Source organism: Sitodiplosis mosellana, unplaced genomic scaffold (assembly GCF_009176505.1).
Source record: "Sitodiplosis mosellana isolate CC-2019 unplaced genomic scaffold, AAFC_SMos_1.0 Smas_scaffold_5, whole genome shotgun sequence".
Classification (NCBI taxonomy): domain Eukaryota; kingdom Metazoa; phylum Arthropoda; class Insecta; order Diptera; family Cecidomyiidae; genus Sitodiplosis; species Sitodiplosis mosellana.
This window is the reverse complement of record NW_022595248.1, coordinates 2,056,505-2,070,306: the sequence shown is the minus strand read 5'-3', so window position 1 is coordinate 2,070,306 and position 13,802 is coordinate 2,056,505. Positions and strand designations below refer to the sequence as shown.

General features: G+C 35.1%; 1 protein-coding gene across 3 annotated transcripts in view; it reads right to left on the bottom strand.

Moving 5' to 3' along the window:
• LOC129567140 (protein sickie) overlaps positions 1-13,802 on the bottom strand; it is a 179,492-nt gene that overhangs the window by 91,599 nt on the left and 74,091 nt on the right. For all 3 annotated transcript variants that reach the window (XM_055443761.1, XM_055443762.1, XM_055443763.1), the window contains exon 4: positions 6,236-6,531. In XM_055443761.1, the coding sequence (XP_055299736.1) occupies positions 6,236-6,531 (296 nt within the window). The remainder of the gene's footprint in view (positions 1-6,235; positions 6,532-13,802) is intronic.

Here is a 13,802-nt window from a genome sequence, read left to right as displayed (position 1 = left end):
ATGGTATCAACTTGAGCATTGAGAATCGGTGTTGTAAGGATCGTTATAACTAGTGATGTCAACACGGTGGTAAACAGAATGCCAGCCAAAGAGCATGCCATGAATATTATCCTTGAAGGATTACTTTGCGGTTCATAAACAGTAGTCAAACTGATATACATACGAAATCCTTCTAAAAACACGTGAAAGAAATCCTTTCTTCCGGCTGGTTCAAATTGTTGTAAAAAGTATGACACCAATAATGACATGCCACTATTAAGGAAAAACGCTGCATAAACGATAGGATCACGGCGTATGTATAATATATTCTGCCATATTGGAATCGGTTTTCTCTTTTGCACGCATCACGTTGATGTATCATGGTAATACGGTTGTGATGCAATCAAGTGTTTATTTGTCAGAAGATTTTCATCCAAGGCACCGATGAATATATCGATTTCACTGCAATTGATATTTTCATTTGATTGATGTTTTTACATTTGAACGATCTTACGAATTTTCTATCGATCTTGAAAAGTTCGCCGAACGATCAACGGAGTCAAATAAATCATTGATATTTTCATTCTTTTGAATGTACTTGGTTTTGAGCTTATACTTTTTCGCAAAATTTTCAATGATTTTTATATTCAATCCTTCCCATGAATACTTTCTGTGGTTGTAAAGAGCGAACGGTTTCCTTTGTGAAACCATTACAGTAACTTCACGATTTTGCTTCGCAGAAATCGGCTCAAAAATAGTGACGAACAAAATTATCAAGGAAAATTTCCATATTTTATACATATTTTTTTGTTTTTGGATTGAAATAAAAAAAGATGTCCATAATTTGAACTTTTCAGATTGGAATCATTCATAAAACTGAAAAAAATATCAGTATGTATATTATATGGGCTGTAGATATAAACGCGTAGATCATAGGTAATAGCCCAGTTTGCCCAAATAAATTACCGTTGAATATCATTAGCCAATATTATTTGGTTAAAGACCAATCTTTTCCATGCATGGCTAACGTGTATGACATACTGAAAAAAGACGTACTTTTTTCATATGAATAAAATACACATATATCTATAGATCTATGATATATTTCGAAAATCATCGGGGAAAAAACAGAAATAATAATTGTTTTGAAATTAAATTAAATAACCACAAAAAATGTCTATTTTTCCTTTTTTTCACGTTCGTGACACCTCCTTTTTGAACGTTTTTGGTGATTGCTTGGTAGGCATGACATATTCAAGATGTTGTACATAAAAAATTTTCCAACCAAGTGCGCATATCACATCTCTCTTCTGATACAGTGAACGTTTTCACTTCATATATATAAATAAATCGCATATAAAATGTAGATGACAAAATATGTGGATAACTTGAACTTTGTAGGCTGAAATCATTCATAACACTGAAAAATATTCCAGTATATAATATTATTGAAGCTGTGCATGCGAAGATAATAGAATAGATCGATGGATAATAGCTCTGTTTGCTACAATTAGAATAAATCACAGTGGATTTTTCAACTGAAAATCCCATATTTCTCACGGTAAATTCCCAGGGCATAGTGGAAATTGATTTTGATTTGACCATAATTTATCCTTTGTAAGTTCGTCATTGTTTTTTTTTAGTTCACAACGTTTACCTTCAATTTTTATTATTTGGGGAATGGGATTTGGGAGAAGTAGAGTCAATCGTATGTTATAATTGAATTAAGTCAAATGTGTTCATAAAAAAGGAAATCAAATCTGATAAACATTAATGCTCCAAAGGTATTGAGCTAATATCCAAGATTATTTCCTCTCTGTAGTTAAAACCTAACCATTAAACGAACATTAGGTATGTGCTTTAACAGCCGGTGGAGAACATTTCTTTATCGAAATGTCATCGATAGCGGAAATTGTTGTCGTTGAAATGGGTTTTTATCACATTCACATTTCATTGTGGATCCATAGGTAGAATCGAAATTGACAATTCAAGTTCTATTTAGTAAATAGTCATGAAGACCAGTGAAGAACCAGTTGACAAAAGTTTTTCTGCAAAAAAATATGTGTGTTTCACATCAATTCAAAATGAATATTGCGTATCCATTTGTACGCACTCGAATGATTTTCGTTCTGTTTAACTTTTATATACCTCTTACACAGGTCACTTTTTGAATGGCACAAAATGTGAACAACCCAAGCTCGTGCAAACGGCTCTCGAAACGGTATGAATGACTTTTAGGTAGATTTAATCAAATTCATTAATTTTCATTTGGCCAAATCGAACGACGGGACAGGGAATTCCAAGCCACTCAAGTTGTTTTTTTTTCTCTTCTGTGTTGTGTCTTACAATGAAACCGTATACTTGAGACCGGGAGAGATTGACGATGAATAATGATCCAGCCATGTAAGAACATCACGATTTGCCTGAGCAGCGAAAAATGAGTGAGGGGATTGAAGAAAAATGTGAAGAATAAAACCGAACGTGAATCAAGACGAAACCCAAACAATGCCGAATTTTTGAAAGGATTTCAAGTGTATCGCGACCACAGCAAAAAGTATGAATGAGCGACAGCTGAACGGCTTCGTACAAATCGGCTTTCAAGAAATAATAATAATACATTCTTTGCGATTGTTATACGCACACTTCAAATTACATAAAAGGCGTTAGCTATCTAGTCGTATATCTAGAATTATAATATCAACACGTGCCGTTATCATGAATACATCAGTTTTTGCCCTGGTGAAGCACTACGAATCAACTTAGCCAATTGGAATATTAAAAGATTTCGCAATGAATGCAATCAGCTATTTCAGATCGAAAGCGTCGCAGAAGTTTCTTGAGCCAACAAAAAGGTTTGTCTGGACCCTTTTCATTCACTCTCAATTTCTCTCTGATTTTCACCATTTGAATATGGCTCACAAGACCACAGTATAAATTGCGCAAAATTAAAATACGATTTATCGAACAAATGTTGCGTCTGAGATGCATAAAATTGTTGTTTTTTTTTTCATTTAGCTACATGTGAAGTTTCATGCTACTTTTTCATATATAAATTCAAATAATCTCTAAACTTTATGCTCGTTTGCTTTTACTATTTTTAGCCCGAAACAAAAAGATTCACATTGTGTAAAATGAAAATGCATACATTGCTTGTACTTAAATTCCATTTCATTTCAGAGGATAAACAAATCGAATGAAACTCTTAGCCGTTTATTACTCACTGCATCTGTTCAAATCACTAACCATTTTTGATTGTAAACTTTCATTCCGTTTTGGTCGGCTGGGTACATTTTTGTAATAGCAGTTTCAAAACAGCCATTATTGCTCTATCAAATGAGCAGAATGTGAGATTAGCAATAAATTAGCTGAGCCAGGAAATGGACGTTTTGTTAGTTGAATTACGCATTTTATGGCAACAAATTAGCATTAAGGCAAACATAAATTCTCACATCAAATGAGCATTGATTTTACATCCAAAGTCTTGATTCAAGATGAAGTTTTTCTATTCGTACAGAAACATTTCTTCATTATTTCGTATGAGTTTGATTCAGTATCATTGTTATTCATTGCTTGAAATTTCTTCTAAAATTATGAATTCTATTGAATATCATTGATGAACACGTAAATCATCATACCTTTGCTTCAAGAACATTGAATTCAATGAATGAACAACGAAAAACCCATTTTGCCATTTCATTTGCTGTACTCAGCACATCCCAAAATACAGAGGCAAACACCGAAATGCTTCGCTGAAAATGCACGAATTTTGTACCAATTCCAGTATATTCGATGTGCTGTCTGCTCAAAATCCGAATGAAATTTGTGTATCCGAGGTGTGAGCGTTTCATTTTATGTTTCAATTTTTCAATCGCGACAAAAAAAAGCTAAATGAATGGTTGGTCTTATAAACACATTTCACATAAAAGATCTGAGTCTTTTTTCCATTCTTTTCATTTTTTCATGCGTTAAACGTTTTACGACGTTTCAATTCATCGCGTTGCAGCGATGCATCATCTAGCAATCTCCAACTGTGTTTTGTTCGTTGATCCATTTGTACAGTGATGCTGATGAAATTCCATGTGTTGTTTTCGATGTTTATGTTTGAACTGGTGTGGTGAGAGTGAATATCAAGTTGAAACGCGTGCCGCCGTCGTTGCTGTCTCTATTTTTGTGAATCTCTTGTATATTTTTCCCGTATCGATTATGTGTTTATCGTTTGCATCTCGGTGGATGGGTAACCGAAAATAATCATCAAACCATCCGATAAAAGACAAATAAATAAACAAACCGAACGTCATAATCATAACGTTTTGATTTACGATTCGTAATTTTATGCTATTTGTTATGTTAATGTGCCAATAATTCAAATGACGATGCTTCGTGTGTTCATGGCTATTTTTCACATCGTAAATGAATTATTAATCAGACGAAAACGAAGAAGAAGAATCGAAGAAACGAGTTGAAATTAAAATTCGATCAACGAGTGAATGTGAACTGTCTAGTGCAGCCTACGAAACACAAAGGTGGCACGCACGAAATTGATTCCCATTCAGTCGCATTGAATAGATGTATGTAATTCCATTAAATGGATCCCCCTCACAATGTGAGCGCACACATTCAAAGCGGAGGAGTGCAACAATGCGAAATTTATTTCGTATTTTCATTCGGAAAATTGTATAATAATTCTTGTTGTTTCCTTTGAAGCCTTCTGCGTCATCTATAGCGGTAGCAGCAGCACTATGCAACCCCAAAGTGGCTCAAGTGAACGAGTACAGGAACAATATTGTGAAACAAGTTGTGCCGCGTGCCGAAAAACCATTAAAATTAGTCGGCATAGATACTTGGAATAGGATTTCGTTTAACACGACACGTGTCAATAAATGTTATCGTCTTCTACTATTTCACATTTGAGCAGCCGCCGTTCCCTTGCTCTGCTCACGGCTGCTTGTGCAATGACATTCATCTGAGGTAGCTATGCATACATCTTCTTGCATAGAACTTACCTAAGGAACTACACTCATTTATCACCCAATTGCCGGCTTTTCCCCCAGATAATGTGGCTAATATGATGTTTTTACGACTGGGCATGAATCGTTCGTTTGATTGAATGCACGATTTACAAGAAAGGTACGAGCGAAACAATAAATCTAATTTGTTTTGATGCAGCGCACACCGCTTTTTGTGATAGAGAAAACGCAATCGATGAACGGTTAGAATTGCATCGTAATGTTCACTTGAATGCTTGCACTCATGCCGAGGGCGTGGCAGGTAATTCAACACTGAAACGCACATTTATTTTGATTAAACGCCTTCTATCATTTCAATCTGCAGTGCAATTTGTTTCATATGTTTCCTTATCGTAAGCCATACATACGGTAGCGTGATAGAATTTCGGATTCATTGGTTAGAGAGATTTCAATTGCACCGCAAAAATTGTGAAGGGAATTCAAGTCTAAATGCTTGTTCCAAAATAGCACTAACCATCTTATGCTGAATCATCTTTATTACTTCGATTTTGAGATAATGAGAATTGTGTCTAAGATGTCATTGCTACTTAAGATGAAGATTACTACTGTAATTAGCAAATGGAATATGTGAAACAAGGAAAATCGTTATTTCGTTAAATTGAACTTGAGCAACGATGAAGGTCTTCTCAAAACTGGTCCCTTTTATTTCGTTATTTTGTTTCACTTTTTTTTCATTTTCAATATTTAATTTTAGAAAATTACATTTTAATCCAAACTGTTATACTTCGAATATGTTGAGTATCAACACTGAGATTCTTACCTTAAGAAAAAATTATAATTTAAATGATGTCAAAAATGTTACGTTGAATTTGAAATGAATCAAATTTGTTCCTTTTTTTACATTTAATTTGTTCATTTCTACAAATTTATCAATTTTGCCAAAAAAAAGGCGATCGAATAAAAAAAAAGCATAATATTTTGAAGCAACGTTCCAAAATAATCAATTGATATTGATTTCAAACCGCAGTGACAAAACAAATAAGTTCTCTCACTTGCAAAATCAATCGAACTTGCGCCATCGTCATTGAACTTTTATTGAAAAAACAAACAAAATCGGCAACATTTGCCAATTTGTGTTCGGTCAATTCGAAAAAAGTTCTTCTGTGCTTTAAAATAAACATAATATCAAAAGTCTCAAACTCTTTCTCAAAGTCTTCACTTGGAAGTTCCCTTTTCTTTAAATCGAAATGGTGCAAAAAAAAGAGAGGAGAAAAGCTGAATGCACTTACCGATTCAGCATTTCGTTGGAAGCATTGACTGTGTTCGGTTGAAGTCCAAGTTGTGTTTGCTGAGTGAGCGGTTGGTGTATTTGCTGCACCGATGTTTGTGGAGCCGGTTGTGCTTGTTGCTTGTTGATGGGGACGCCGGATTTTAGTTTTGCCGCCTGTTTGTAAACACTTAGCGCATAGAATAGATCGAGTATTGCTCGAAGTTTACCGGTGCATATGTCATTGGTGGTGATTCCATCCAGACCACCCACGGCCAATGTGTGCAATGTATTCAGACAGTTGTTGACGTTGTCAAACTGTAAAGAGAATAACAACGAGAAGAAGACGAAAATATTTAAAATTGAGTTACAAAAGGGCATTAAAAAGAAGTGTCCATAAGTTATGCAAATAAGATGCTTAAATAACGAATAAATTAGTATTGATGCTATGATTTTTTGCCATTGTGAGCGCACTTCTATAGCTTGATTCAGATTGTGTGAGGAAAGAACAACGACAACGACAAGTGAGGAAAAACCAAATGGGAACAAGTTCAGGTTCATTCATATATTATCGATAACTAGATTGTGTCTTGCTATTGACTTGACACCAGCTGGAATCAAAGATCAATCGGTTCGCAGAGGTGATAAATTCACAGCAGAAGCCTCAACAAATTTGTAATAAACAGAGAAAAAATAGGCACATGGGGAAAACATCGAAAACAATGACCGTAAATTTCGATGGGTTTAAATGAGAACAGGTTCAGAAATGATCGTTTTGAATTTTTGATTTGCTTCAAAACATGGTTAAAATAAAGTCAATGACACTTGTCGTCCCATAATCCATTCAATTTCACATATAAATGGGATCGAATGCGTTTGTCCAAAGCATGAATGATCCCAAAATGCGTCACCGATGTCAATACCGACGAAGGACGGATGAATCAAAGAAGTTGAGTGCTCGATTTTTGCCATATATGTCTTGAATTGCTTGAGCTCTGTTTTTCTTACGCCTTGAAATGATATTTTATTTGCAGTAGCGTGCAAAAGTAAATCGTCGTTTTTGCAAACAATGCATCGAATTGACCAAATAAAGTAATCGATGGCGTCTCGTTGATGCGAACAGTATCCCATTAATGTCAGCATTTTCAAAATTCATTCTCTTCTCTATATTGTAGCTGCAATTTATATTATTAGCTTGAGCTGTTGCACTCTCGCTTGAAAAATTTATTGATAACCCCTTTTTTGCCATTTTCGACGATTTATTTCAGACCATAGCGAACTAAGTGAAAACATACAATGCACTGTACATGTTCCATTCGGCTGAGCAATGTGCTCAAGTATGTGTACGAAACAGTTTTGAAAATATCATATTTGTTAATTGGAAATCAGTTTGAATAAACAACTTCACAAGCCACTCAACGCTCACTCGAATGAGAGCATCGTGCGCTCTCCTCCTATTTTAATTGAAATTAATGAAGACATTCTGCAAAAGGCATTCGCTTGTGTATTTTGATAGACGACTCATAAATTTTTTTTTCGGAATGGGAATATTTTGTTGGATAAACACGAGCAACGGCGAAAAATTTCGATTTTACTCTACAATCGAACGCAATGCAGCCGGTATGTGTTTGAGTATCGATGAAAGTGAATAGGAAAACTTTTTTTTTATCGACCGAAGTCGTTGTGTTTTGGCTGTAAGTTTCATTCATACAATGTCATAACAAACATGTAATGAAACAAATTGATTCATCAAACTGTGCGGTTTTTTTTTCGCAGTCGACTCTCAAGCTAGTTTTTGCGTTCAATTATCGCTTGTGGTTGAGTGTTCCGACGAAACGAACATTTTTATTGTGTGTTAACCTACGTAGTGTGAGTTCATCAATAGCAGTTTATAAACGGAAATTCTTGTGCTGAGGTACTTGAGCTGAGGTAATTGTACGAAGAGCGGAGTTGAGTTAAGTGGAGTTGAGTGCATTTAAGGTATTCTCACTGGAATCAATTGACTCGTAATGAGCCAAATATTTAACACGTACACACAAAAACGGACCATATCAATTAGCAGAGTATCGATAATAATTGGTTTGTTATATGTGTCGATGCAATGGGATAAATGTATCAAAAGATGCCGCGCCAAGGAGCTTCGTGTGGCGGTTCGATTGCCATATTTAGTTATATTGCCACCGCACACACAAATCGAGACATGATGAACACACACGAAAAGTATTCTTTGTGCACAACAGCACTGAATCCAATCATAAACCGTATTTTATGGCAATATTCAAACAATAAAAGAAGGCGAACGAGTTTTACTCCTTTATCGATTTCGATGGAACGACGCATCACAAATAATATTTTGGTACAAAGATAAGATTCTTTTGTTGGTGTGAAGATGCGGCTCATTTGTTGTTGTTGTTTTTTTTAGATGAATCTGGTTGCGTTTATGATTTAAAAAATGATAAAACTCAGTCATTTTGACTGCACAACCTAGCTACCGGCTTACTCATGCGATGCGATATTCAGAGTCTCTCTCTCTCTTTTGTCGGAATTTAAAAACCATTTCAAATACAATAAGCTGATAGCCACTTACGGGCATGTGCATGAATTACTAATCAAGTTAGTAATAAAACTTGATTTGGTCGAGGTTTTTCGGCTAAATTTGAATCGTTGACCGCCCAATGGCCGCATCAAATCCGTGTTGATGTACAAGATTATTATCGTCGTTGCTATTTACACCTCTGATGGACATCATTTTGAAATATTCTTCAACAAATGTGCTGTGATACTTTGGAAAGTTTGAATCGAAAAGCAATCATCTTCTTCTAAATGTATCGATAGATCAGATCAAACGAATGATAGTCTTTTGATGCTTCCAAAAAAAAAAATTCCACATGAATTCTATTTATTTAATACGAATATAACGAAAAATTATGGAAATGAAATTCGAAACCAACGAAGGTGGTAAAACAAACAAAAAAAAATATTAAAAGAACTTTGAAACTGAATTGAAATCATTCCGACTGAAAATAATGAATAGAAATAGCCGGTTGATATCATTCCGAATGTTCAACATGGTTCTTTTGAGGTCGTTGAATACATGCTGTGCATTGTATAATTCAGTTTTGAATACTTTTAATGTCCACACCATGCGTCAGCGCAACAATGTCTTCTTTTGAGCAGAAGAGACGCAACGGCAGCAACGTCAATATTTGTTCTTTTCTTTCGTTTCTTTTTCGTTCTTTTCGTTTTTTTACTTTTTTTCGTTCTTTTTCTTATTTTCACTCAGTTCCACAAGAAGTTTCCATTTCAATTACAATGTTCGTTCGATCGAAAGGTAAAGCGGTTGCTGATGAAATGATTAATTGTTGCAAGCTTGAATTGTTGGCTAACACGAAAATTGAATTATCGCTTAAATTGAAGAAAAGAGACCAATTTTTTTGAAATAAAAACAACATTTCGCCTATTCGTCGATCGTCGGCACGAATCAGGAAAAAGACGGTAAAATGTGTAATCAAAAGACTCACAAAGAGCAAATGGAATGCATATTAAAAGCCGTGACATTGTAAAATGTGCCAAACGGTAGAGTACCGTTAAAAAAATTTATTGGATTTCATTAAAATTCAGAGCGTGCGGACGGTAGGGCCATGGTCATAAGGTCATGAATATGAAAATGTGCCACTTGGAATTTATTTCCGTCATATCGAAGTTTTCGCATTAATCCTGATACGTTTTAATTTGGAAGTGAAAAAAAAATACGCGTTTGAATTTATGATATGGCCAAAAGTGTTAATTCAATTTCGCTCATTATGCACTTTAATTTTCAAGGGAGGGGAATTCGTTTTCTTCTTCTTCTTCTTCTTCTTCTTCTTCTGTTTGTGCTGGGAAAACTTTGCGTTGATTCCTTGTTATTGCATGCTCGTAAAGTAAATTGCGTTTTTTTTCTCTCATAAAAATACACAGAATCGACGAATAAGAGAGAGAGAGAGAAAAATTGCTAAAACCATAACATTTTATTGATTTAACACGTTTTTTGTGGCTTTTGCATGCAAAATGTATGCGACAATAAAAAAAAAACAAACGAATCTCTTTCTATTTTTGTGCTCCTCGATGGTGTGAGCCTGAAAATGTGCTGACGATAATAATTGAAACACATTGAACCGAACATGAAATGTGCCAAAGCTTCATTTTGCATGCAAAAAATGGTTCGCACTGTATGGAAATTTATCGGTAGATTGCCCCCGAAACAAATGCGCTGCACATATTTATGGGAAAATGAAGAAGAATCGACAATTTATTATTGAAGTGCAGATAAAAATCGACGACGAGCTGCTACATAGTAATGCATATTATTATCACACATCAATATCGACAACACGCGAGAATTGGCTCGTACACTTACGGCGGTGGGCGGGCGTTCGCGCTCGCGTTGTTGAAACAAAAACAAAATTGAAATAAATTGCATATGATCAGATGCACTTGAATTGGTTTCAAAACAAATGTTGCCGAACTAAAATTGAGTGTGTGTGTTGAACGAGCGACGAACGCCCGTGCCACTGCAGAGCTGAAAACCTTGCCGAACTCGAAGAAAGTATGAATTATGAGAGTGAAATTGGTTTCTAGTCTTGTGCCATTGTGGATTTTCAACGTAATTCTCAAATGAATCGTAAACTGTTGCGAATCGGAATGTTAAGATGTTTCGATTGAAATGCACTTGTTGGCAAGAATGAAATCACATACAAAGTATTTTTTCTGTGTTGCATCCCGATGATAGCTCAAACAAAAGCGAACAAAACAACACGCCGTTGAATTCCCCAATGCAAAATTGAAATGTCGAAAAGATGGTTGTAGTTTTCGAATGATAGCAATGCATAAACGTGTGCAACAAGTGCAACAGTCACAATCATACCCACACACATACATACGACGCTGCAAAAACGCTCGCAGCTACGATTGCATGCACAAAGCATTCAAAAAGTTAAATAGAAACACGTAGAACAAAGTTAAATATGAACAATGGCTTTAGGTCTCGACTTGAAACTTGCAATCAAGTTTTCACCTTGCAGCAAAACTCTTTAAAAAGATAGTCGCTTCTTTCAAAAGAACGACATGAACACACATACCCCAAAATCAAATTTGTAGTTGACTTTCAGTAGTTTTGCCTTTGCAAAGAAGTTAATTTAAGTTTATCTATTTAAATTATTATGAAAAATAGCTCCGTTTTTTTTCCTGAATAAATTCAACGAGTTGAGATTGAAGGCAAAAGGATAAGAAAAAAAAGAAAAATAGAAGAAGAGTTGAAGTCAAAACAAAAAAAAACGGATTATCCTCTTTGTATACAAAAAAAAAACTTATGAAAATGATGATGAAAACCATTTTATGACGCAAAAATGAAATGAATTTCAATTGCTATAGAAAGAAAAACTTGGCACGAGAAATGCATTCGCAATTTTCGTTCTCCATATTATTTTTTTTTTTTTTGGCAGGAAACGACTTGAGTGCAAAAATGCGATAAATCCAATTGGCAATTCAATGTTATGAAAAATAAATCAATAAGTTGAATAAACCGTTTCGGTTCAATTGTTTTTTTTTTATGTTTTGTGTGGTGAAAAAGAGTGGATATTTCTGGAGAAAAATCAGCGATTGCAATTTTTGATGCAGAAGGCGTTATCAAATCAGAAGAGGAGAGAAAAAAATCAGAAAAAACATTTCGATGGAGTTTGGCCAAGAAAAATCCCATGAAATCCAAGATTAAATCGAAATATTTTACGAGACAATTGTCGTCGTTGAAGCGGGCATCTGTGAGATGATAGTTCTCGTGCGCTGCCATATTATCTATTCACTGCATGCATTCCAGCAATGAAACCGATAAAGTAAACAACAGCGTATCGCTTACAAAAGGACCGAAGTCGTGAGTCTATTGATAGTAGAGAGATAGAGAGACTATTATTTTGGTTCGCTTTTGACTTGAGGATGGTATTCGTGCTGAACAACCACAAAATGTAATAAAGCGATATGAAATACGACCGTGTTCTTAAGACCAAATGAATATTTGATGCAAAGCGCGAGTCCATGCACTAGCAGCAGCGGTAGCCTCAGCAGCCTTGCCAAGTGATGATGCCATTTTTTTTCCCCAATTCCCATATTATTTTGTAATATTTTTCCATCATCATCCTGCTTTGTAATTATGGCAGTCCGTAAAATGCAACCGATTTGTCTAAAAGTTCGTTAAACCATTCGCACAGCCTGAGCAGCACAGGTCGCCGTGTGTGTGTGTGTACGTATGTGGATGTCACACACGGTTTATTTGGATAGCGAACGATTTACTTGTTAATGTACGTACCGTACATTAAATCCATTTTTCTGTTGTTTTTTCTTTCGCCTTTTTATGTGACCGTGCAACCATGAGAGAGTATCTCAACGGAGAACGACAGATCAAAGAAAAGAACGAACAATTTTGAAAACACACACACACACATACTCGAGCAATAGCAACAGAACCATTAATGCAATGAATGGACTCTTTATTTGAAATGAACTTAAATATATACACTCGTTTACTTGTCCGTGCGGTGATAAAAACCGAAACAATGCACACTAGGGTGTTTTTGCCATCAAATAATCAAGAAATGGTAGTTCTGGATTGAAAGAGTGAACAATTCTGAGTCGATTGCATGTATTTTTACTGCAACATAATCAAAGATGCCACTTCCCGAGATCAAAACAGAAAATCATAGAATTTTGAGGTTATATTTTTATTCACTGAAATAAAGTAATATTTTCGACTCTTCCACTTTCAATCTCACTGCCATTGGTAAATTCACGATGCAGAATTTCATTTTCATGCATTTTTCGTCGGAAATCGGTGGAATATTACACATTTTCCATCGCATCTTTGACGGCATTTTCGATTGAAGAAATAACACTAATAGAACTATTTTTTTCACCGGAATTCAATCAATGCAGTTAGAACACACGATAAATTATCTGGATTTATCAACACATACAATCGAACAAGAGCAGAAAGACCAATTTGGAACAAACGAAAAATGTAAACAAAAGTGAGCTGTCATCGCGAAATCTGGACTCATTTGACATTATAACGGATTGCCAATACACTTGCCCGAATGAATAACAAGTAATTCGCACACAGTGATTCGCGCAGTTGTGTTACGGTCTTGTCAAACATCATAACAAGCCCGAATTTCATGATGACAGCTCGTTTCTGTTTACATTTTTCGTTAGCTCTAAATTGGTCTTTCTGGATTTGTTCGATCGGATGTTTTGATGAATTCAGATAATTTTTCGTGTGTTCTAACTGCATTGATTGAATCCCTGTGTAAAAATTGTTTTATTAGTGTTATTTCTTTCATTGAAAATGCCGTCAAAGATGCGATAAAAAATGTGTAATATTCCACCGATTTCCTTGATTTATCCGACAAAAAATGCATGAAAATGAAATTCTGCATCGTGAATTTACCAATAGCAGTGGGATCGAAAGTGAAAGAGTTGAAAATATTGCTTTATTTCAGTGAACAAAAATATAACCTCAAAATACAATGATTTTCTGTTTTGATCTCGGGAAATGGCATCTT